The 26,428-nt window shown below is 37.1% G+C and overlaps 1 protein-coding gene across 1 annotated transcript; it reads left to right on the forward strand.

Annotated features, from left to right (window-relative positions):
• Nucleotides 1–26,428, forward strand: CLEC12A (C-type lectin domain family 12 member A). The gene is made up of 7 exons (XM_054445140.2): nucleotides 1–126; nucleotides 12,368–12,478; nucleotides 19,729–19,827; nucleotides 20,101–20,289; nucleotides 21,350–21,501; nucleotides 22,791–22,900; nucleotides 25,638–26,428. The coding sequence occupies exons 2-7, from the start codon at nucleotides 12,388–12,390 to the stop codon at nucleotides 25,792–25,794; spliced, it is 798 nt and encodes a 265-aa protein (XP_054301115.1). The 5' UTR covers nucleotides 1–126; nucleotides 12,368–12,387; the 3' UTR covers nucleotides 25,795–26,428.

Here is a 26,428-nt window from a genome sequence, read left to right on the forward strand (position 1 = left end):
CCCATCTGTTTTAGGCAGGATGTGGGTTTTAGTCTCTCTATTTAGCATTGCTGCTGCCAGCCCCAACCACACTTCTGATTGCCTAGGAAGAACAGCCTTTGAAATTTGACATCTGCATATGGATAGGTGAGTGTCTTTTGTGGATACCAACAGTGGGAATGGCTCCTCTCAATTTGAGAAATTCTGAAGGAATTTCCATTGGCAAGTTCAACAAGGCCAACTGACGGAGAGAGGAAACACCCTGACTGTTCCAGTCCAGACACTCTTGGGGCCTGTTAGTAATTGAGTATGTGTCTGGATAAGTGAGTGTCATTTGTGGGTCCGGACAGCCCGATCTGCTTTTCTCAATTTGAGAAATTCCGAAGGAATCTCCATTTGCAGATTGAACAAGCCCAACAAACAGGGAGAAAGAAACTCAGCTGTTTCAGTTTGGACTCTCTTGGTACTTGCTTATTGTTGTAGCAGTTAGATTGTATTCTGGTGGTTGTTTGTGTATTGATGTAGTTGTGGGAGTTCAGGGTTTGATCTGAGTGCAGACCGCTTGGGTGTATTCTTCAAGGTTGGTCTGCATGTGGCTGAGGGCCAGTGGAGTGAGGGAACATCTCTACCCGTATCACACTGAACACGCCCAATCTCTTCTGATCTCAGACAGTCTTTGAATTGTAGCACTGCCTTATATTTGGATTTATTTTGCTGTTGAATGCGAATATGGGATGGAAGTCCATGTCTCCAGGCTTCTGTGCTGCTGCTCTAAGGAGAGGCAGGCCTGATTAGTATGTGCTGCTGTTTGGCTACAGAGTTCTTCGGAGTCTGGAGAGATTTGGCCTTTAAAAATCAAACTGTCAGCTGGACGCAAGAAACTGAGGTGGGCAGATACTTGAGCCCAGAAGTTCGAGACCAGCCTGGGCAACATGGTGAAACCCTGTCTCTACAAAAAATACAAAGATTAGCTGGGTGTAATGGTGCATACCTGTAGTCCCAGCTACTCAGGAGGCTGAGGTGGGAGGATTACCTGAGTCTGGGAGGTGGAGGCTGCAGTGAGCCTTGATCACACCACTGCACTTCCAGCCTGGGTGACAGAGATCCTTTCTCAAAAAAAAATAATAGTCAAACTATCATGGAAACTGCTTTATTCAAAATTTTGTTTCACAACCTTTATTGAATTACCTATCAGAACAAATAAAATTTAACCATGTGAACATGTTCATAAACCAGTGAGTTTGTATTGCTATCTCATGGCTGGAATTTAAAGTTAAAAGCTATTGGATCTTTGTGTGTATGTAGGTATATGTGTCTAGATGTTACGTGTTATTTTCAGAGGGTAGCAAATTGGCTTACAAATTAAAAAGTGTTCATAAATTAAGTAAATGAGTCTAAGCATTTTTCAAGTTTACATGACTTAAGTAAATCTTTAATAAACAAGAGAGCTTTTAGATCATTTGTAAAATAAAAATAGAAATGTTTTTGGAATTGTCAGCATACTTTTCTGTTTGGGTTTTACATTTGTCTCTGCTAGATATTTAAAGGTGTCAGGGTTTGACAAAAAGATTATAAGACTATAAACCCAGCCAAGAACAAAATTATCTTTGTGTGATTTTTTGATAAATAAGACTAATTTAACGTTGTTAGTTTAATACAAATAGCTGAAACTTTTGCATTATTGGTGCAAGTATCCATGTATTTAACTTTATGTTTCTTTTTTTTTTGAGACGGAGTCTCACTCTGTCGCCCAGGCTGAAGTGCAGTGGCGCGATCTCGGCTCACTGCAAGCACTGCCTCCTGGGTTCATGCCATTCTTCTGCCTCAGCCTCACAAGTAGCTGGGACCACAGGCACCTGCCACCATGCCTGGCTAATTTTTTGTATTTTTTAGTAGAGAAGAGGTTTCACCATGTTAGCTAGGATGGTCTTGATCTCCTGACCTCGTGATCCTCCTGCCTCAGCCTCCCAAAGTGCTGGGATTACAGGTGTAAGCAATCACGACCAGCCAACTTTATGTTTCTTACTTAGGTGAACATCTAATATATACAAGTTATAAAAATGGTTAACAAGGAAATGATGAATAGCTTTGATATCTCTTTTCTCATAAGTAATATGGATAATTGCTAAAAAAGTGAATGAAATATAAATGGCATAAATTCTCTAAGTGAACTTTTTGTGTAATTTAATATCTTGAAGTTATTTTGGATGCTCATGAGATGTCTGGGTCATTTCCAATTATGAAAGCGTTTCAATACAGAAAGTTAAATGATGTAAAAACCTTAATTCCTTTAAATCTCAGTTTTCCTAAGCAATCAAAAACCTAATAACAATGACATAGAAATTATTTTGATAAAATGTAAAATCTGTTTCTTAGGTCAGTTACCAAAAGGCAAAGAAAAACCTCCTGCATTGTGATTGCTTCCCCTATCGGAATCCCATCTTGAAAACCTGAAAGTCAAACCTGATAAATGATGTAGACATATCAAGAAAAGCCAAGAGGACAGAATCAAGTTATACTGGAGGAAAACGTTGCTTCTCTAGACTTTTAGAATAAATATTTCAGCATCAGACCATGACAGCAGTTAAGACAAGAGGGAAAAAAATAAAATAAAATACAGGAACTGACAAAGTTGAAGGAGATAGTTTCATTTCAGGCTCCTTCAAGGGCAGACAAGCGGAAAGCAACAAAACACAAGAAAGTTGCACTTTGGAGATATAGATCTGAGAAGTATTCAAAAAGTAACAGATTATAGAGTCAAAATCAAAACCTCTCGTCCAATCAATATTTCAAGAAAACCTTGTTCTAACACAGGGGACTAATCTATATCTCTCTCCCCTAGTTACTGGTTCGTTTCTACCCTGTTTCATAAACAACCTAAGTCCATAATTTGAATTAACCTTTAGATAACTTCTGAGTTAAACAAAATTATTTCTTTAATCAACAATAACACATCTTCTTTGGCACATTGTACATGGAATCATACAATTTGCTAGAATTCTTATTCTTTATAACCCTAAATTTTAATGGAAACCTAGGAAGCAAGAAATCCTGAGCTGTCTATCAGATATTAACACTTTATAGATGAGAAACGTAAATGTTCTCAGGCCCAGAAAGCTCAAGTTATTTTGGGACCTCAAGAAAAGAGGAATTCACCCAATTCATACAGGTATCTGCAAGCACAGATCAATTCTTGGTTGTGCTCAAGAGGCCTTTAAAAATCAAATCTGAGATTCCTTATGAAAAGTTCCAGCAAAGCCAATTTAAACAAGCCTGTATGAACAATAATTCTTGCTTCAGTTTATGCAAATAATCAGGCAAACTATAATAAGATTAAAACAGATTTGCCAATAAATTGGTCCTACTGTGATTTGCCTTTCATGGAAATGGGGAGCTGGAGAGAGAAACATTATGTTTTGGAAGAAAACTATAGTACACTTGTTATTAGATTAATCTTTGACCTATGGCAACCTGGTCACCCATGGTATGGAGATACATCTGTGCTGTGCTGTATTCAGTTATTAAAAGTATAAGTTACCAGTGGAATTTAGATGTGGATTCAACACCTCAGAAGTTGGTTCACTGGATGCATAAGGAAATAAAAACTAATTTTAAAAAAAAGCAAAATTTTCAATCACTTGGTTTTTGTTATCGATATAAACCAAAATGTATCTGAGGCAGGTCTCAATTAATTTCAAAGTTTATTTTGCCAAGGGTAGGGATATGTGCCTGAAACACGTCTGTGCCTTTCTCCAAAGATGCTTTTGAGGGCTTCAATATTTAAAGGGGAAAGGGCAGATATTGAGGAAAGAGGAAGAAATTTTAAAAAGGTGTGGGTAGGGCAGTGGCTCACGCCTATAATCCCAGTACTTTGGGAGGCCAAGGTGGGCAGATCACCTGAGGTCAGGAGTTTGAGACCAGCCTGACCAACGTGGACAAACCCCATCTCTACTAAAAATACAAAAATTAGCTGGGTGTGGTGGTGCATGCCTGTAACCCCAGCTACTCTGGAGGCTGAGGCAGGAGAATCACCTGAACTTGGGAGACGGACATTGCAGTGAGCCAAAATCGTGCCACTGCACTCCAGCCTGGGTGACAGAGTGAGACTTCATCTCAAAAAAAAAAAAAAAAAAAGATGTGGGTAGATAAGAGACAAATGGTTGTATTCTTTTGAGACTTTGATCAGCCTTTCACTAAATACACAATTACGTGTGAGAGTGGGGTAAAGAAATAGTCACTTATGCCTCAGTCTAGATCAGTGAATCTGCATTTTTATACAAATGAAAGGGCAGAGGAAGCAATCAGATATGCATTTGTTTCAGATGAGTAGAGGGTTGACTTCAAGTTCTATCCTTTGTCCCATACCTGTGAAGATAAGCTATCAATTTACATTGCCAGGGTGAAATTCAATGGAATAAAATGGGAGCCAGGTTTGCCTGACACAGTTCCCAGCTTGACTTCTCTCTTTGGCTTAGTGATTTGGGGACCCCAAGATTTATTTTCCTTTCACATCTATAATAGCTAAAATTAAAGTAGGAGAATATTGGGTCAGGCCTTGAAGCCAAACCAAGCCAAGATGTGGGTCTGTCTGAACTCAGATCACTAGCCTCAAGGCTGCTCACGAAGGAGAAAATTATGCCAGGAAACCAGAAAGTACCTCTGAGACCTGTGGTTTCCTGGAAGGTAGTCAACGTGGGGAAGGAGTGAATTAAGTAACTTCTGAAACTAGAGGGTATAATGTGAAGGAATTGTTCCATTTTGCAAATCAGTATCATTAGCTTCCTGAACCTTTACTAAAATAAATTGTGAGAGTAATTAATTTAGGCACAATGTCTTTGGTTTTAAATGCTGCAGAGTGGAAGAGCTGGTTGATACGGAACCCACAGCTCACAATTGAACAATTGCAGATGGGTATATATAATCCAGGCACACAGGAGGTTATTCCCAAAAGAACAGCCTACTTGGTGGACTGGATAAAACACTGTGAGAACTATTTACTCTGAGAAGGAGAATTGTCCCACTCCACCTATAAATGCCAAGTGGAGCACTCCAGATGAAGCAACAGATATGCTTCAAATGTAAGCCACGGGGGACTGGCTTTACAATGATGTGGCAGGCCAGGTCTCACTAATGCAGGCCTCCATAACAACTGTTTCAGTACTGACTGAGTGGTTAAGTTATATGTTAAAAGCCAAAAAAGCCAGTGCCCTTATACAAAGGCTGGATTGTAACAAAAGCCTAGGCAAAACGAGTTTTGCCTAGGACTTTCCTGGGCCTTGGACCATGACAAGATAATGAAGGAATTCTTAACAGGACCAGATTAGGATTAAACAAGTTTTACTGGGAGTCTGAAGAAACTTCTCAGGCTTCCACAAACAAGTTTATTGGAGATCTCCAGGAAGTTCCCAAACCTCCATGATTTAGCAGGAGACAAGATAGGGTAATCACCCCAGCACCTGGACCCATTTAGATTAAGTAAATTTACTGAGCCTCCAGAGGAAGGTCTTCAGAACTCAGATCTCAGCTATAGATTAAAAGAAGTTAATCACTCATGTTTTTAGATGAATGCACTTACACACAGACATATATGAGAAGGTATATATACATAGAAGGTATATAAGCTCTGGAAGACTTTGTAATTTTGAGTTGGTCTGGCAATATTTTCCAGGCCTTCTCCCTGTAACTTGTTAAAGAAATAAAAACTCTCTTCCTCACCAGTTCATCTGCATCTTGTTATTGGGCTGGAAGAAATAGCAGTCTGACCCTCAGTTTGGTCCAGGAACAATGATAGAAATATTAACTTGGCCGGGCGTGGTGCCTTACGCCCGTGATCTCTGCACTTTGGGAGGCCGAGGCAGGTGGATCACCTGAGGTCAGGAGTTAGAGACCAGCCTGGCCAACATGATGAAACCCCATCTCTACTAAAACTACAAAAAATTAGCCGGGTGTGGTGGCGGGCTCCTGTAACCCCAGCTACTCTGGAGGCTGAGGCAGGAGAATCTCTTGAACCAGGGAGGTGGAGGTTGCAGTGAGTAGAGATTGTGCCACTCACTGCACTCCAGCCTGGGAGAGAAGAGCAAAACTCTGTCTCAGAAAAAAAAAGAAGAAGAAAGAAATATTAACCTTACTTTTTGGTTTTTGGCTCTTTCGTTGCTTTGAGTTTTAATGGTAATGAGTCCCTGGCACCTCTATTCTTGTCTGGCCTAGAATGTTTAATTGACTGTAAGTCTTTTTTAACTCTGTCTCTTGGTTACAGGGGTCCCACTGAGGAACAGGATGGACTTGGGGCAGGTAGTCATAACACCCTGGAAATGATATGGAACAAAATAAAGTTTGGCAATCAATGCTCCCTCTGGCATATTCCAAGGGGACCTCAGTTTCCAAGAGATAAATTTTACCTGGGAAAAGGTCTTGCCCCTTGCCCTGCTGAGGGTACTGGTAGCTCCCAGAAATGGGTTAGCTCTTAGCCCCTTTCAAAATGTTTACTTGGAGACCATTTGCCTGGACTCTCTGATGCTTGATTTTTTTCCTCCCCTGAAACAGAAGCTAGGTCATACATGAAACAATTAGGGAACATATTAACTAGTCTTTCCAACAGACTTCATTTCTGTATGGACTTGCCTCTTCCCTGTTTGAAACCAGGGAATCAAATCATACCAAAGACCTGGAAATCCCATCAGGCTGAAGACTAGCTGCAACCACAATAGGTCAGTCTTTTTGAGGTGCTGCTGACCACCCACTCGTCTATCAAGTTAGCCAGTGTTAAACCATGAATTCAACATACTCAGTAAAATTAGTCACTGTGGGATCCCTCCAGGGGAAACAGTTGTGCTCTTGTGAACCTACACATGGCCTTAAGTTAATATTCAAAGCCCAGCCAAAGATCCTAGATAAGAAACTGTAAAAGGAATATGCACTTTTCAGTGGTTATTATTCTCTTTAAAACCACAGCTTTTCACATATAAGATATAATGAATCAGGAATACTTTTTGGTAGGCTTAGGATTGTTCTCTCGGATTCCCCAAGGGATCCACTCCAAATTCTCTGGTATTTTAAAACTGGTTTATCTATATTATTTATCATCCTAGTTCAATGTGGTCTAAAATGTTGTTCTAAAACTAAAATAAAAGTACCCAGATCATAGTGCTCCAACAAGCCAGATGCTGACCCGGTACTCATGAGTACTTCTGATTATAGTGCCACATTTCCATTCCTTATCATTATTCCACCTCACCCCTCCTCAGCATGAAGCAGCCAGAAGGATCAATGACCAGATTCTCCATGACTGAGGAAGTGATAAACAGAAAAGAGAGACTGAAACCGGCCCCGTTATCTTATAGAACGAATATTTACAGTTGTTTTTGTTTGTTTTGTTTTGGAACATAGAAATGGACCCTGTCTGGTCTTAAAACTTGAAACTTGTTTGTTTTCCTGAGTTTCTTGCTCAGGAAACCGACTTTCAGGCAAGGAATTGAAACTCATCATAGCACCACACCCAGGCAATGAGACTACAGAGCCTTCACCCAGCATGATTTTTTCCTTATCTCTGCCTAATTTCTATTTTCCCCCTGTCCATGTAGCATCAAACTCTGTAAAATATTTGAAGAGTTTTATTCTGAGCCAAATATGAGTGACCATGCCCGTGACACAGCCCTCAGGAGGCCCTGTGAACATGCAGCCGAGGTGGTTCAGGTATACATTGGTTTTGTACATTATAGGGAGACATGAGACTTCAATCAACTGTAAACATTTACTGATTGGCAATTGGTCGAGTTTATCTAAAGATCTGGAATCAATAGAAAGGAAATGTCTGGGTTATAGAGGCCAAGGTTTTATCATGCAAATGAAGCCTCCAGATAGCTGACTTGAGAGAGACTTAAGTATTAATGCCTGAGAGATATAATGAAGCGTGCTCGACATGCACTTCCTGTCATGGCCTGAACCCGTCTCTCAGGTTAAATTTTCAAAGAGCCCTGGTGGAAGAGGAAGTCCATTCAAATGGTTGAGGGGCCTTAGAATTTCATTTTTGGTTGGCACTCCCCACACAGCTACATTTCTGCCTGCACATAGCTACATTCCTTCTTCACTATATAACCTCCCAATTTTAGTTTGTTGGAGAACAAAGCCAGAATAAAGCCAATTCTAGTCATAGCATTGCAGCTTGTATCAGAAGAAAGAAACCTACAAAAAGATAATTATAAAATTTGGATAAAATGTATAAAACAACTGAGAAGGCAAAATTTGAGGGGCTCCAATTAATCAAGGTTTACTGCTTATATTCTATGTGACTGCCAGAAAAAAAGAAACAAAACTTCTTGGTAGGAAGATCATTTAAAATCTCTGCTTGTAATACATAAGGCCTGTTATTTAATAAAAAATTATGAGACAACCTAAAAAAAAGAATTAAATATCAAAACACCAATTGACAAGCCAAATGATAAAAACTGGCCTACATATGGTTCAGATAATGATTTCAGTAGATATACTCTTCACCATTCTGATCCCTTTGCCGTGCCCTAGGATGCTGACTCTTATGTATAATATCCCTGGACACTATTGTCCTGAAGCTCTTGGTACGTTTGTGCTAATAGGAAGAATAGGCAAAGATTTAAAGGTGGGAGAATCCTTCCCTACAGCACTAGGAAATAGATATGGAGTTGTTCTCACTGAGTGTACCTCCAGGGAGGCAACCCTCATCAGCTATAGTTTCTGCTGCTTCAGTTAATTGCTACCAGCATTGTTCTCTCAGGTCTAATGTAGTAATGGCTTCCTGCAGTAGCTAGCCCTGGGGTATTTCACTATCCCTCATGGTTTCCTTTGGTCTTATCTATATCTTGTAAATTGTCCTGTTATTTTATCTTCTTAAATTTTCCTTTTAATGTATAGCCTGGTTTTTGTTTGTTTGTTTGTTTGTTTTTGGATCCCAAGTGTGTGTTTTTTGTACTTGAGTATATCACTGTCACTGTGGTCTCTCAACTTTTAAATTATGTGACTCTGAAGGTGTGTGTCTCCAAATTTTTATCCCCGTGCACTTTTCTTCACCTATCTTCATTTCTTTCCCTTTTTTCCATTATAACTTCCACTCGCATCTGTGTGGAGAGACCACCAAACAGGCTTTGTGTGAGCAACAAGGCTGTTTATTTCACCTGGGTGCAGGTGGGCTGAGTCTGCAAAGAGAGTCAGCGAAGGGAGATAGGGGTGGGGCCGTTTTATAAGATTTGGGTAGGTAAAGGAAAATTACATCAAAGGGGGGTTGTTCTCTGGCGGGCAGGAGTGGGGGTCACAAGGTGCTCAGTAGGGGAGCTTTTGAGCCAGGATGAGCCAGGAGAAGGAATTTCACAAGACAATGTCATCAGTTAAGGCAGGAACAGGCCATTTTCACTTCTTTTGTGGTGGAATGTCATCAGTTAAGGCAGGAACCGGCCATCTGGATGTGTACATGCAGGTCACAGGCATATACACAGGCATATGATGGCTTAGCTTGGGCTCAGAGGCCTGAAAATAACAACCCACAAAAAATACATAATTTAGGTAATGGATAATGTATCACTTATGTTTAATATTGGAAGACATTTGCAATTATATTTGCAGATTGTCTCAGTATTCAACTGGAATGAAAATTGATATAGATTGATTTCATATCTTGTCTATTGCAAATAGTGCTGCAATAAACATGGGAGTGCAGGTATCTGTAGTATACATACACAATGGAATATTATTTGGCCATAAAAGGAAATGCAATCCTGTCATTTGCAGAAACAGGGGTGGAACTGAAGGTCATTATGTTAACTGAAATAAGCCAGGCACAGAAAGACGAATATCACATGTTCCCACTCATATGTGAGAGCTAAAAGAATGAATCTCATGGAAGCAGAGTAGAATCGTGGTTACCAGAGGCTTAGAAAGGGGTGGTGGGGGATAAAGATAAGTTGGCTGGGTACAAAAATAAAATTAGATAGAAGGAACAAATTCTAGTATTTGATAGTACAGTGGGAAAACTATAGTTAACAATAATTTATTGTATATTTCAAACTAGCTAAAAGAGAAGAAATGTACTATTCCCGACAGAAGGAAAAGGTAAGTGTTTGAGGGAATGAATATTCTTATTACCCTGATTTGGTCATTACACATTGTATACAGGTTTCAAAATATCACATGTACCTCCAAAATACGTACAACTATTATGTATCAATAACAAAATTTTTAAAAAACTGATATTGGCTGTGAAGGGCAAACCATTTAGTCATCTCAGATCTCAGCTTATTCTTGTGGATATACATGTTTTAGCTGGCTCTAAACCAAGGATTTTGTATGAAGTAATAGTTATTCAAATATTTTCAACAAAATAGAGTACCTTGCAAACAGGACTTTGAGATTTTTCATTTGTTTCCCTTTACAATTCATCATATACGCTTCGTCTTCTAGTGTTGATTGATGAAACAATGTTCCACACGAAACAGCAGAGCAATAGAACACAGAACAGACTGCCTGTGTGGTGGCCGGTTTCCATCCTTTCACAAACAAAGAGATATTTATAAACAAATATTTATATGCAAATATTTGATCCACCTAGGAAAAATAGAGGGCTAGTCTTTCCCACCAGGAGAGGCCTTATAGCCTGTGCACGTATTTGAACAAGGCAACCAGAGACTTTGGTGGTCTCAACTCTACCACTCACCAACTGTGTGATGTTGGATACAAACTTAACCGCTTCGCAACTCACTTCCCCATCTGTAAAATAAGGGTGATAATAATAGTACCTGGTTTAGAGAGTTGTAAAGATAAAATCGACATTAGTAAAGTACTTAGGATGAAGTAATCATGTTTTGAATATATTTTCCTTTAAATTTGGCTGCCAATATTTTCATGGTAATATTTTCAAATGTGTTTCAATAGCTTTTTCTTTAAGTATCAGGAGAAAATCTATTGTTTTAATTAAATCGACATTGAATTTTTGATACACTTAGGAGAATTTAGTTTCTTTTTATACAGTATTGATGCTTCTAATCCCACAGCATGTTTTTCTATTTTTTTCTTTTCTTCAATAGTTTTAAAATTTTTTGTTCGTTTTGGTTGTGCAAACATCTAGTTAATTTCTATCTGTAATATTTTCCTATTTATTTTTAGTAGCTCTTATAAAGGGAGCCTTTTATTTTTCCTGTCTATCCTGACATAATAAAGCAATTAGTTTTTAATTGATTTTTAAAAATATTTATTCATTCTCTTTCATATGTATAATAATAATACCTAACCATTTTATGATTTACATGTGGCAATGTCAAGAAGCATTTTAAAGTAAGATTTACTAATGAATATTAGAGAACATGCTCAAAAACAGTCCTCTCCACCCCCTCACTTTCGCTTGCATTCTTGATCAAGAAATGAAATAAAAAAATCCTAAGACTATTGAGTCAAACTAATGAGACACAAATCTGGACTTTGGAGACTCATTTCCATCCCACTTTTGATAGCTTAGCTGAGGAGGAGATCAAATGGATTGAGTCAGTCTGTAGAGGGATAGCAAGGCTGACTATAGTTTTCCTGGCCTGCAAAGCTGTTTCCAGAGCCCTCAGTATACAGACCTTGGCCATCAGTATACATACTCCCTGGTGTGGTTTCTGGGCCTCAGATCCCTTAATACATAGGTTGGCGCTAAAGTAATTTTGTAAACTTTTAATGGCAAAAACCACAATTACTTTTGCTTTCAATGGCAAAAACCAGAATTACTTTAGCACCAACCTATATATTGTTATTTAGAGAAATTAGGCGTTCCCTACCTCTCTTAGGCAAACCTATAGCTATGTAACGTGGCAACGGAATGACACTAACTGTCTCATTCTCCTTGGGAGTGCTCTCTGTATGTTCAGTCTCCCAGTGAAGAGAACCCTTCTATCAGGACCTTCATCATCATACAAAAGGAATATCTATGCCAGGCCACAGCTGCAGATTAGCGAGTGTCTGAGAACTGCATCTTTTCTGTTATTTTTCTGCTTGAAAGTTTTTCACCAATAAATCCTACACTATGTCTGCACCATGTGGTGCTAGTTATTTGTGTTCTCTTGCATGACACTAGTAATGTTATCCAAATGCAATTTCAAAAACTACTTTCTGTAGTTGGTAAATATATAGAAATTGAGAAAAAGGAAGAAATATGAGGAAGAAAGATGTTATCTGTTGCAATAGTTCAATGTTCTTAACTGAAGCCACAGATGAGATTTGGCTCATTTGCAGACATATGGGTGATTGGTACAGTAGGTTTATAAACAGAATTTTAAACTTGTAAGCTTAAGTTTCCTTTTATAAACAGAAGTTTAAAATTATAGGTCCTGTTTAACATTCAGCTCTGTTAACTCACTCTTATCTTTTTGTGTTTTTACACTTTGTCAAGATTTCTTTACATATTCATCAATGTCTGAAGAAATTACTTATGCAGATCTTAAGTTCCAGAACTCCAATGAGATGGAAAAAATCGAAGAAATTGGCAAATTTGGGGAAAAAGGTAAGATTTTGAGTTATGGATGTGTTGTAAGTTTGTATAATAGAAGTGGTTACAGCCTTGCATCTTTAATATTAGTGATATAGTTATTATTCAACTTAAATTTTCAATTAAGTCTCATGTTTAAGCAAAGGAACCAAACGTATACAAACAAAACAATTAGAAAAAAGGGTTTTGTAAAAACACTTATCTGCATTGAATACTCAATCTTTTACATTTTTGAAATTTTTTATTATCACACTCAATATACTTGGGACAGAATTTTTCAAATGATTGGGTTGTATGAAGATTTTATTTCTTTATGAGATGAAGCCATGGAAAAAGAAACATGTTCAAGAAAGTCATGATTTCATATGTGTGGTTTTTTTTTTTAATAAGAAAATGCTTTGTGTCAGACAGAGAGACCTTTATAGGATTTCATTTGACTATCTACCAAACTAGGCATAAATCACCCTAAAATTTCTCCTACTTCTTTTGGAGATTTTTTACTAACTTACTAAAAAATAAAATATGTTAAGTTAAATGAAATGAATCATTAAGGAATAAAGGCAGAAAAGAGGTAAAGAAATATCAGAAGACATAATATATTCATAATATTTAAAACCACATTATATCAGGTAGCTTTGTATTTTTCAATTCAAATTAAAATCATGAAATAAGTGGGCCATCTGTGTTGACTTTCACTTAAACAAAACTACTCTTCATCTTACTCAGAATCCTATAGCTTTCCTATTATGTATGGTTCTTACCTTCTGGCTCCTAGCCTTTTGGAGTGAAATCTGCCCTAGCGAATCCATAGTTTAAATCAGTGCATTTGAGTTAAAAATAACTTAAACAGTGATAATGGAGAACCCAAAGAAGGGTGATAGAAACAGAAAAATAAGGAGAGAAGAGTGCCAAAATTCTCATATATTATTTAAGTTGTTGTCCTCTCCCCTCTCCCCACACAGAATATAACATCTTTAATATTCTAGCATTGCAATAAACAGAAATTTCATTGTTACATCTTGGATCCATTTTTGATGAGCATTGTAAATCTAGAGAAAGGATAGCAGATTAATTCTGTTGGCTTCTTTTTTAATACTGAAATTTTTTTAGAAAGAAGGGTCTAAGAATTTTACAATATTTTCTGTCTTTATTTCCTTGTTTATATTTCTTCTTTTATACGCTGAAAGAGAATGGGCATATCATGAGCCTAATATTACCAACAATTGCCCTTTACTTGTCCTCTGACACCCTTTCCCACCTCTTTTCCTGCCAATCCACTTTAAGTTCCCACCGCAAGAATTCCTTGAATTCATGGAAATATTGAATCCATGTCTTCTTCATGTTCTTAATCTTATCTAATTTTCTCATTATCAGCTTAGAATCTACATTATGTAATAAGACATTGTATTATGTAATGTCTACTCTTAGTCTCTTACACTTCTCCTCTTCAATGTACGTTAATTTTTCCTTAAAAACTCCAGTTCTGGCTAGGTGCAGTGGCTCATACCCATAGTCCTAGCACTTCAAGAGGCCAAGATGGGAGGATTATTTGAGGCCAGGAGTTTGAGACCAGCCTGGGGAAAGTAGAGAGATGCTATGTCTATAAAAAAATATTTTTTTAAATTAACTGAGCACCCATAGTCTCAGCTGCTTGGGAGGCTGAGGAAAGAGGATTACTTGAGCCCCGGAGTTGGAGGCTGCAGTAAGCTAAGATCAGGTGACTGTACTCCAGTCTGGGTGACACAGCAAGATCCTGCCTCAAACAAATCAAAACAAAACAAAAACCCCAAAAACAAACAAATAAAAACAACTCCAGTTCTGGTTAAACCCGAATATCCATGCAGTCTGCCCCAGAGTTGAATATTGCTGGTGAAAAATACACAAATTTTCCACCCCAGTTACTCTCACCTTTCCTCTGGTGAGAAAAAAGCATCCGTCTACACTTTTTATTTTTGTTATTTAAATTTCTATCCTACCATGTCCTTGCTGATACTCTGCTTTCCTTCCAGATAGTATTTATGATAAGTATGTACTTAGGAAGGGACAGCTCCTTGTTTTGCTCTGAATTTCAGTCCATGTGTCCTTTTCAAAGACAGACTTCTGTAATTTTTTCCTTTCTCTCCTGTGTCATTATTCTCTCTTCCTTCTCTGCTTTTCCTTTTTAGTGCACCAACATACTCTACTACTCACCAATATACTCTGCTACTCCTATTATAACAAAACACAATCCTTGCTTGACCACTTAAGCCTTTCCATTATTATTTAACTTCTTTGTTTCCTTTCACAACTCAACTTTTGAAAGCATTTTCTTTGACCACTGACTCTCAGTTCTTCACCTCTCATTCTGTTCTCAACCAACTCTGTTAGGATTCTGCCCCCTTGGTGCCATAGAGACTGAGCTATAGGTCACTGATGTCCTGCCTGTTTCATCCCAATAGTCACATGTCTCTTCCATTACTTCACTTCCCTGCAGCATTGAAAAAGTTGAACAGTCCTCTAAACGCTTTCTTTGCACATCCCTCCTGACACATCCTCATGGCTTCTCCTGTCACCATGCCTGACTCTCCTCAGTCTTTGTTGACTCCTCCTCCTAGATGAAACTCTACAAGATGGAATACTCTGAAGCCCTGTCCTGGGTCCCATTTTATTGCGTCACTCAGTACACTCTTCTAATCTACCTCATTCAATTGTTTGACTTTAAATAGAGTGACTCCCAAATATCTCTGTATGACCTTTCCCTGGATCTCAAGACTAGAAAATACACGTGCCACTTTCACATTTCCATAAGGAGTTCTAATCTCATTTTAAACTTAAAATGTCAAAAATAGTAATATTTATTTTTCTTCTAAAATTGTCTCATTTAATGAGACAGCCTCATCTCATTAAATACACATATAAATATATATTTAAATACAATTTTCAAGTGTTTTATCTGTGCCAGTTCTGTTCTAATTGCATTATAAATATTAAATCATTTAGTGTCTGATACTTTGCAGTCTTTCTCTCTCCCATTCTTTAACAATATTGAAACTCAGACACAGAGATGTTAAAAGGTGTTAAATAACTTTCCCAAGGTTTCACAAGCAATAAGCAGCAGAACCAAAATTCAAACCAAAACATACTGATATAGTTTGACTGTGTCCCCACCCAAATCTCATCTTGAATTGTAGCTCCCATAAGTCCCACATGTTGTAGGAGGGATATGGTGGGAGGTAATTGAATCATGGGAACGGGTTTTTCCCATGCTGTTCTTGTGATAGTGAATAAGTCTCATGAGATCTGATGGTTTTATAAAGAGGAGTTTCCCTGCACAAGTTCTCTCTTGTCTGTGGCCATGTGAGATGTGCCTTTCACCTTCCACCATGAGTGTGAGGCCTCTCCAGCCACATGGAACCATGAGTCCATTAAACCTCTTTTTACTTATAAATTACCCAGTTGTGGGTATGTCTTTATCAGCGGTGTGAAAATGAACTAATGCAGTAAATTGGTACCAATAGAGTAGGGTGCTGCTGTAAAAATACTCAAAAATCTGAAAGAGACTTTGGGACTGGGCAACAGGGAGAGGCTGGAATACTTTGGAGGGCTCAGAAGAAGACAGAAAAATGTGGGACAGTTTGGCACTTCCTAGAGACTTCTTGAATGGCTTTGACAAAAACGGTGATAAGGCTGAGGTGGTCTCAGATGGAGATGAGGAATTTGTTGGGAACTGGAGCAAAGATGACTCTTGTTATGCTTTAGCAAAGTGACTGGTAGCATTTTGCTCCTGCCCTAGAAATTTGTTGAACTTTGAACTTGAGAGAGATGATTTAGGATATCTGGCAGAAGAAATTTCTAAGCAGCAAAGCATTAAAGATGTGACTTGGGTGCTGTTAAAAGCATTCAGTTTTATAAGGGAAGCAGGGCATAAAAGTTCAGAAAATTTGTGGCTTGACAATGATAAAAAAAAGAAAATCCCATTTTCTGAGGAGAAATTCAAGCCAGCTGAAGAAATTTCTAAAGTAATGGGGAGCCAAATGATAATTACCAAGGCAATGGGGAAAATGACTCCAGGGCATATCAGAGGTCTTCACAGCAGCCCCTCCCATCACACACCCAGAGGCCTAGGAGGAATAAATGGTTTTATGGACTGAGCCCAGGGTTCCTCTGCTGTGTGCAGTCTAGGAACTTGGTGCCCTGCATCCCAGTTGCTCCAGCCATGACTAAAAAAGGCTAAGGTACAGCTCAGGCCATGGCTTCAGAGGGTGCAAACCCCAAGCCTTGGTAGCTTCCATGTGGTATTGAGCCTTTGAGTGCACAGAAGTCAAGAGTTGGGTTTTGGGAACCTCTGTCTAGATTTCAGAGGATGTATGGAAATGCCTGGATGTCCAGGCAGAAGATTGCTGCAGGCATGGGTTGCTCATGGATAACCTCTGCTAGGACAGTGCAGAAGGGAAATGTGAGGTCAGAAACTCCACACAGAATCCCCACTGGGGTACTGTCCAGTGGAGCAGTGAGAAGTGGACCACTGTCCTCCAGCCCTCAGAATGGTAGATCCACTGACAGCATGCACTGTCCACTTGGAAAAGCTGCAGACACTCAATATCAGCCCATGAAAGCAGCCAGGAGGGAGACTGTACCTTGCAAAGCCACAGGAGCAGAGCTGCCCAAAGACATGGGAGCCTACCTCTTGCATCAGCATGACCTGGATGTGAGATATGGAGCCAAAGGAGATGATTTTGGAGCTAAGATTTGGTGCCCTTTGGACTTGCATGAGGCCTATAGCCCCTTTGTTTTGGCCAATTTCTCCCATTTGGAATGACCATATTTATCCAATGCCTGTACTCTCATTGTATCTAGGAAGTAACTAACTTTCTTTTGAATTTACTGGCTCATAGGTGGAAGGGACTTTGCCTTGTCTCAGATGGACTGTAGACTTTGGAGTTAATGATGAAATGAGTTAAGTCTTTTGGGGACTGTTGGGAAGGCATGATTGGTTTTGAAATGTGAGGACATGAGATTTGGGAGAGGTCGGGGTGGAATGATATGGTTTGGCTGTGTCCCCACCCAAATCTCATCTTGAATTATAGCTCCCACAATTTCCATGTGTTGTTGGAGGGACCTCGTGGAAGGTAATTGAATCATGTGGTGGGGGTTTTGCTTGTGCTGTTCTTGTGATAGTGAATAAGTATCATGAGATCTGATGGTTTTATAAAGCGGAGTTTCCCTGCACAAGTTCTTTCTTCTCTTGTCTGCCACCATATGAGACGTGCCTTTCACCTTCCACCATGATTTGAGGCCTCCCCAGCCACGTGAAACTGTAAGTCCATTAAACCTCTTTTTCCTTATAAATTGCCCAGTCTTGGGTATGTCTTATTAGCAATGTGAAAATGGACTAATACACATGCTAACCCTAAAGATGGCATTGTGCTTTTTGTCACTATGAGATACTGCCTACAAATGTGCATATCTACCAACTTTCTCTAAAGAAAAATTTCAGAAATTTGTGCCATAGATTTTAGCTTAAAAATGTATACTTAATTTATCCATGAGTCATCAAATTCTCTAGTGCTAGCTAATCAAACTTCTGTTCTCTTTCACATGTCATATTGTAACAGATTTCTTACTGTTAAAACAACTCTGTTATTTTGCCCTCCTAGATTAAATTCTTCCAATGGTTTCCCCAAAAATCTAACTTATTCTGGCTAGAAAAGGCTGTAAATAATGTCTCCTCCTTGTTATTTTAAAAACAAAACAAAAGAAAACAAATAAAACCTTCTTTAACATCATTTTTCACATTGGCCACAATTCTTCTGCCTCCTGAATATATTCTGTTTTTCAAATAGAAATCTTTTCCTTAAATTATTGTCTTTGAACTTCATGTAATTGCTACCTGTAATGTTCTTCCTACTTGTTTTGCATGCTGGTTCCTATTGTTCATAAGATTTGAACTGCTTGCTCTCTATAACAGCTTAGTTTCAAATCTCAGCCCAACATAGCCAAATTTGAGGTCTTTTCTCCCTTTCTTTCCCTTTCTCCCTGTCTCACTTACATATCTATTTATTTGTTTCCTCCTACAATTAAAATTTATACCTGTGAAAACAGGAACTTGTACATCTTGCTCACTTTGATATTGTTAGCACCCAGGATAATGTCTAATAAATACAAGGCACTCAAAAGATAACTTTTGAATAGTTGAACTTTTTAATAATTGAATAAGTTCATTGAATAAATAAACTTTTGGATTATTGAATACATATATAAATAAGAAAATAATTTTAAGAAAGATAGCACTTGCATTTATAATTCTAATCTTACATAAAATCTTGAACATGTAGTTCCTTCAGTAGTAACTACTTTCTAAAGTCTACAGAAGTTAAGTTTTACTATTATTAGTAATTCTCTCTGGATTTCACAATATTATTGCACCATCAACTATGAGATGTAAGACATAGCTCAGAAGTATAGTAAGATTGTTACGGTATCCCTGAATTGGATTTTCTTGAAATATCTAGCTAGTCTTTACCTAATGTGTAATAGCTTTATACATAATGATGATTTAAATAACATAGTCACAATAATAATCCACTCATAAAGTTTATAATTCCTTTTTTTAAAATAGAGAAATGATCTATTCTAGGCTTCACTATTCACTAAAAAGGAAGTATTCAATAAAAGTTTCTTGCAAAAAAACATGAAAAATATTTTGAAAAATTGCAATAAAAATAGTGTAGATCTGGACTGACTAAGATCAAAAACTAATGGGAAGACACCCAAAGACATTACAAAGAGAGAGCCTATCTTGTTTGTTCTGCAGCTAAATTCTCATAATTACCTGGGGGGATGCATAAACAACTGATAGTGTTTTTCTCGACATGCTGCAATTGTCTACTCAAGCAAAGACTACTCCTATTGGCTTCTCTGTTAATTTCCAGCTACTCACTTTTCCCAAATTTGTACAAACAAAATACACTATATCTAGGTTGATTGGTTTTCTCCATTCTCTATTATAAATTCTGTTTTTGCTTATCTGTTTTTTAAAATGAGTCTACCAGTTAACAGCTTCTCCTGCCAGAATCAATTTACATACAAAACAATTAAGTGATTTTGATTTATTCTTGACATATTCTTCAAAAATATTTTTTGAATATTCTTGAATGGCTAGCAAATCCATTTCTTTCCAATAGGCATATTAGGAAATAAAGGTAAAATGAATGAATGAATGAGTAAATAATTCAAATGAAAGTTATACCATTTTTAGGCCTCTCTGTTAATTTTGCTTTCCACAGCACCTCCATCTCGCTCTCGTGTATGGCGTCCAGCAGCCTTGTTTCTGACTCTTCTGTGCCTTCTGATGCTCATTGGATTGGGAGTCTTGGCAAGCATGTGTATGTACTGCTCCTGTTTTGGTCAAAAGAGAAAGTGTCTAGAATTTCAAATATTTAACAACAAAAGTTTACTCCTTGAGTGGAAGATTTATAACAATGACAGGTGATAGGCCCACAAGGAGGACTTACAATGTGGAACTTAGTCTCTTTCCCTCACTCCTGTAGAGTAATTGCTTTTCCTACCCCTTTAATCTTTATACTACTTCTGCAAATGATAAAGGATGATGGCTCTATTGAGAATTTACAATTTTTTGTCATTTTTTTAATGTGGAGTTCACATAACTTTGAAGATAGAAATGAAAAAAATGAACAAACTACAAAACATCAATGAAGAGCTCCAGAGAAACTTTTCTCTACAACTGATGAGTAACATGAATAGCTCCAACAAGATCAGGAACCTTTCCACCACACTGCAAACAATAGCCACCAAATTATGTCGTGAGCTATATAGCAAAGAACAAGGTAATCCTGTATTCTCTTGGAGTTATTTATTGGACAATAAACTAAACCACTGAGTCTCTTAAGAATCATTTTATAATTAGCTAGCAGCCTTTCCCTAGGGAGTCATAATTTGGGGGAAAGAATTACATGTGGTTGATGGAGAATTCATTGATATTTCCATGCAGTTAGAAGAAAAACAGAAAAAGCAATAATAACAATAGGCCCCCAAATTATCAGGCGATAATGGTTACATAATAAAATGTTAGACAAGACAGTTTCTCTAATCTGTCACTTACTATAATTATTCTGGGCACTGAGGTTAATAGAAGATAGGGAGGAAGTGACACCTCTTTACAGGTGACTTCATTCTTAAATTTCAGTCAGTGATTGATAACAAAGTCCATAGAAAAAAATATATTGAGACTTCACCTTTGGGATCAGGGGGAGTTGGTCTTCTAGTGTCTCCATAAGTTTCTATAGTCATGGTTGCTAAAACATATTCCTTTTGCTCCTGAGAAACCTCAAAGTTTCAACATTTCAGAGAACAAAAATTAAAGAAAGTAAGATTGATATAGATAGGTGGGGTTAATTCTTACTATACAGAATGTTTCCTGTAATTAATTTTTATTGTCATTAAAGAATATGAAAAATAGCAAAGAGGAATTGTTATAGGAAGATACACTTGAATCCAAGTGCTTAATTTGAAATTTTTTTGTTCAAGTTATGTGTCTGACACATTATGGTGGTATATCAGGAACTAGAATACAGGATTCACTTACTTCCCCTTCGATGTAAAAAAAAGAAACAGCATGTAATCCCAGCTACTTGGGTGGCTGAGGCAGGAGAATCGCTTGAATCCAGGAGGTGAAGGCTGCAGTGAGCTGAGATCACGCCACTGCACTCCAGTTTGGGCAACAGAGCAAGACTCTGTCAAAAAAAAAAAAAAAAAGGGGAAAGAGAGAAAGAAAAACAAAGAAGAATAAACAGCAAATGTGTTCAATGTCACACAGAGAGGAAAGGAAATAATAAGAATTATTATGACTATCAACAAAACCCAAATAAAACTATGTTCTTCTTCCAGAGCACAAATGTAAGCCTTGTCCAAGGAGATGGATTTGGCATAAGGACAGCTGTTATTTCCTAAGTGATGATGTCCAAACATGGCAGGAGAGTAAAATGGCCTGTGCTGCTCAGAATGCCGGCCTGTTGAAGATAAACAATAAAAATGCATTGGTAAAGCCCAGGTGTTTCTACCATCATGGGATAGAGAGGGGTGTGGCATGTTAGAGAAGACTTCAATCAACCCACTCATGATTCTGGTTTATTTTAGTTGGGGTGTGAAGTGACTGAAACTTTGTATGCTTATCTCAAGATATCATAGGCAAGGTAAAACATATACAAGTTTAGGACCTTAGCATAAGAGGAATATTACTTGCTGACAGGTAGATGAGTATTACAGGACACCCAGAATCTACAGGTCTGTAAGCATTTCCAAATTAGAATCTAGAATCAAAACTCAGAACATAATTTATAAACATGTACCTAAAAACAGAGCATACAGAGATTATTCCTCAGGGTTAGTAATTCCATAAGAACTACATAGGAGAATATGTTTTGTTTCTACCATTTTGTATTTTTTAATTCACTAAGAGAAATAGGCAAGTTATAGTAAGTTAGCCCAAAATATGTACAAACAAGAAGAACTGAAGTAAGATGGCACAGGCAAGTGTCAAACAGATGTATTGGACTGAGTCCTTGAATCCCAGGAAAAATGTGTTTTCTAGTAGCTTTATTGATTTATTCATTTTCTTAGTTTTCCATGTCTAAATAATGTTTCCATGTTACACTTATTACATAGCATTTTTGGTCTCTCAAATAGTAATATATTTTTAAGCAAAATTACATTTTCTAAAAGTCTCTGCTTCCCTACAATAAGAAACTTTCACCATCCTTTATAGAAGAGAGAGAAATCAACCCATAATCTCTTCCTCATCAGATCATTTTCAAGTGACCCATTCACAGTTACTTACTCTAGAAAAAATTTTTAAAGGCTGGAATAAGAAAAAAACCTGTTATTTGGCTACAAAATTCTGGACTGGTTCTGAATTCTGTTCTGTAACCACTCACATCTGAGTGTGTGGCATTTTTTTCCTACTCTTTCTGTTTCTATTAACTCTCATTTATAGCCATTACCCACCTCCTTTGGCCCTGGATGCAATATTTACTGCTCAAATTTTTTAATCCTGAACTTGTCATTGTGAACTTTTCATTGACTGTAAATTAAGGTTATACATGTATTAGTACGGCCTCTCTTCTTGTGAGACCAGCAATGATATTGTTAAAAATATTGAAATTTTGTAGTAAGGGGTACTTTCTTTCAATTTCTTATAATGAAATTTAATAGTGGTAGTGCAATGTCTGGTATGTTACCTTAAAACAGCAATTTGTAAGAAATTACATTATAATGTAAAATACAAAAGTAGGAGACTGTTTCTTAAACAGGCCATCTGTATTTCCTGTAGGAATTTATAAAATCCCAGAGTAGATCACGTGACTATTGGCTGGGATTATCTCCTGAAAATGGTTACACTCCTGATACGAGAGTGGATAATATAATCAACTCCTCTGCCTGGTAAGTGTCTATTCTTGTTAGAATTTTATAGTTGGGTTTGAATAGAGGTATTTTCCTTAGAAGCACTGTAGATTCAAATTAAAACCAGCTTCAATTGAAATTGCATCCTAAAAGAATCCTTTTCTATCATGCTTCTTTGATGTATTTTCTAATATATAAAGTTACCATGAATGTCTTCTCATAGTTTTGACAAGTAACTAACAAAATTACAGCAGCCAAATTATGGAGAACTCTATAAATAATTTTATCTAAGAAAAATTGTGGAAGCCCAGAAAAGTCACTGGACTAACAAATACTTAATATTGTGATAAGTTCTAGGGTTCAAAGATGAATGAAATATTGATTCATCATTAAAGTTACTTAACCATCAATTATATGTGCAGACTGATTGAATTATGCTAGAGATAAAGAGAATATAGTATGATAAATGCTTCAGTAAGAATACACAGACTAACAAAACATAAATTTTAGCAATGATACTTTTGTTATAAATTACACTTGAAATGGGCATTTTAAAAAGTTTATGGATTTAGGGGTACAATTGCAATTTTGTTATATAAATACACTGCATAATGATGAAGTCTGTGTTTTCAGTGTAAGCATTACCTGGATAGTGTACACTGTACCCAACAGGTAATTTCTCATTCTTTATTTTCTTCCCATCCTCCTACTTTTTGGAGTCTCCAATGTCTATTATTCCACTTTTTATATGTATGTGTGCATATTATTTAGCTCCCACTTAACTGAGAATATGCAGTACTTAAGTTTATGTTCCTGAGTTATTTCATTTAAGAGAATGGTCTCCAGCTCTATCCATTTTGCTGCAAGTCATGATTTCCTTCTTTTTTATACTTGAGTAGTATTTCATGATGTATATACCCTAAAACAAAGCATGGTTTCATGTTTTCTTATCCAATGATCCATTGATGGACACTTAGGACAATTCCATGACTTTGCTATTGTAAATAGTTCTACAACAAACATTTGAGTATAGGTGTCTTTTTTTAATATAATAATTCCTTTCCCTTTGGTTAGATACCCAGTAGTGGAATTGCCAGATCAAATGGTAATTATATTTTTAGTTCTTTGAAAAATTGCCATAGAGTTTACACTAACTTCCATTCTGAAATTGGCATTTTTGAATGAAAAATTTAAAGACTGGTTTAGAAGAGCACTTCAGGTCAAAGAATATAAACTTTGGCTTAATATATCACATATATAGTATAGATAAAATAATTTGTTGTGTAGTATAATGAGGAATGTGGTTATAAATATACTATTTTAAGTGGATTTATATGCTGTATTTGTTCTGCTTATAATGGGAAAAAAATAAAGTCTTTACAAATAAAAATAGTGGCAAATTCCATTTGTATTTTTTAATCTCTGAAATTTGGGAAGCAGAAAATATCAGACGAAGAAAGAAACCAGAGTCTCAACCTGCTGGACACTACTGGAAGTCCATCATTTAACACATGTTTTTAGTGTATATATTTTTAGCAGGAGACAGCTCTGAGTCAACTGTGTTGAGGTGCCACCACAGTGAGTTTAGGCACTCAGATCCCTGCATACTCATCACATTGGGCCATAATGGCAAATAGAACTTTTTGTTTTGTTTTGTTTGTTTGCTTTTTCCTTCACATAGAAATGGTAAGTGTAGGAGTGTGGGTCAGAAAGACAAGGTGGCCCTACCTCTGGTGGTTGGCAATAATAGGATACAATGGGAGATAAGCTATCTACAAATGGAGTGGAGAAGGATATATATTTTAAAGGCCTAATTTGTAGTGAAAGACTAGAGACAAAGGTAATGTATGTGTCAGGAGAGAGTACAGATGGACTCTTGTTTTGCAAACTTAGAATATGTATGTGTTTGTAATTATTGCAAATGGAATGGTAATCTATAATGGAATGGAAAACATTGTAGATATTTTCAATTATCAAAGAGAAAACTGAAAAAGTATACAATAATTGTATGTATGATATATATATGTGTGTGTGTATATATATATATCTTCACTTTATAACTGTGTTGTTTTGGGGTTTGTTTCTGAAAGGAGGTTGTAATAAATGACATCTGTACTATGTCACCACAAATAAATCTCATTCTTAAACATTTAATTGATGAACTTATTTACTGGTTGATATCATTATTTTTTTACCCAAGTATTGATGCTAAATTAATCTAAAAGATAATATTTTTAATTTATAAATTTGTTTTTAATGCATAGTTCCTGATCACTAATCTAGTATTTATGGGCTGGTCATTAGAACTTCAGAGTAAAATCTTTTGCAAGTGTCACTTGGAGATGATGTTGAACTTAAGGTGTCATGTATCTCAGGTGAATTCCTGACTTTGATGATTATAAAAAGCACTTGAGGGAGAAAGGGTCCAAGAGTTACTACTGGGCCAGTTAGACTAGAGAATCTTATGGAGTGGTGTTATTCCAAATTATATTATATATGAAGGGGCTGGGGTGCTAACTCTGTAAGCCAAGGACAGCAAATATCAGATGTTAGAAAGTGGAAAAAGCAGGGAGAAATGAAGCAGTATTTGACATTGCATATGTGTCAACATAAACAATTAACTCGGACATTCTTGATACGCTGAATATTAAATTAGATTTAGTTTAAACAACGTAGAGTCTAAGGCAATAATGTCATGTTGGAAGTGTAATTTTTTTCTGTGAATATGTTTCAAATATCTGACTTGCCAAGTGTAATTCTTTACTTTCTCTTTCAGGGTTATAAGAAACGCACCCAACTTAAATAACCTCCATTGTGGATATATAAATAGACTATATGTTTACTATTCTTACTGCACTTACGAAAAAAGAATGATATGTGAGAAGATGGCCAATCCAGTGCAGCTTGGTTTTATACATTTTATGGAGGCATGAGGCATCAATCAAATACATTTAAGAGGTGTAGGGGGTGGGGGTTCCAGGCTATAGGTAAATTTAAATATTTTCTGGTTGACAACTGGTTGAGTTTGCCTAAAGACCTGGGATTTTATCATTCAGATGAAACATCCAGGTAGCAAGCTTCAGAGAGAATAGATTGTGAATGTTAATGCCGGAGAGGTATAATGAAGCATGTCCCACCTCCCACTTCCCATCATGGCCTGAACCCTGGAGGAAGAGGAAGTCCATTCAGATGGTTGTGGGGGGCCTTCGAATTTTAATTTTCACTTACATTCTTCCCCTTCTGGCCAAGATTTGCCAGAGGCAACATCAGAAACCAGCAAATTTTAATTTTGTCCCATAGCGTTGCCAGGGTGGCATGGTTCCCCATCTCAGGTCCGTCCTATACTTCCGTGGGACTCCCTATGGTTGAAGGCCTTATGAGTCAAAAGACTTATAGCCAATTGGCTGTTGTAGCTCAGATAAGAATGGATGTGGACATGAATTTATTACCTCTTAAAATTATTAAGTAAAAGCCAATAAACAAAAATGTAAAGGCAAGTTACGAGACTGACTTATTTTTAACCTCTGTGTGTTGAGCTACTGTAAGCTTGGCTTTTATTAAAGACAT

Source organism: Pongo pygmaeus, chromosome 10 (genome assembly GCF_028885625.2).
Source record: "Pongo pygmaeus isolate AG05252 chromosome 10, NHGRI_mPonPyg2-v2.0_pri, whole genome shotgun sequence".
NCBI classification, from domain to species: Eukaryota; Metazoa; Chordata; class Mammalia; order Primates; family Hominidae; genus Pongo; species Pongo pygmaeus.

Bases quoted from the DNA above. Each gene is read 5' to 3' on its own strand.
- CLEC12A (XM_054445140.2), top strand. From the start codon at position 12,388: ATGTCTGAAGAAATTACTTATGCAGATCTTAAGTTCCAGAACTCCAAT. The intron at 20,290-21,349 runs GTAATCCTGTAT...TTCTTCTTCCAG, and splicing joins GCTATATAGCAAAGAACAAG to AGCACAAATGTAAGCCTTGT. The intron at 21,502-22,790 runs GTAAAGCCCAGG...TATTTCCTGTAG, and splicing joins TAAACAATAAAAATGCATTG to GAATTTATAAAATCCCAGAG.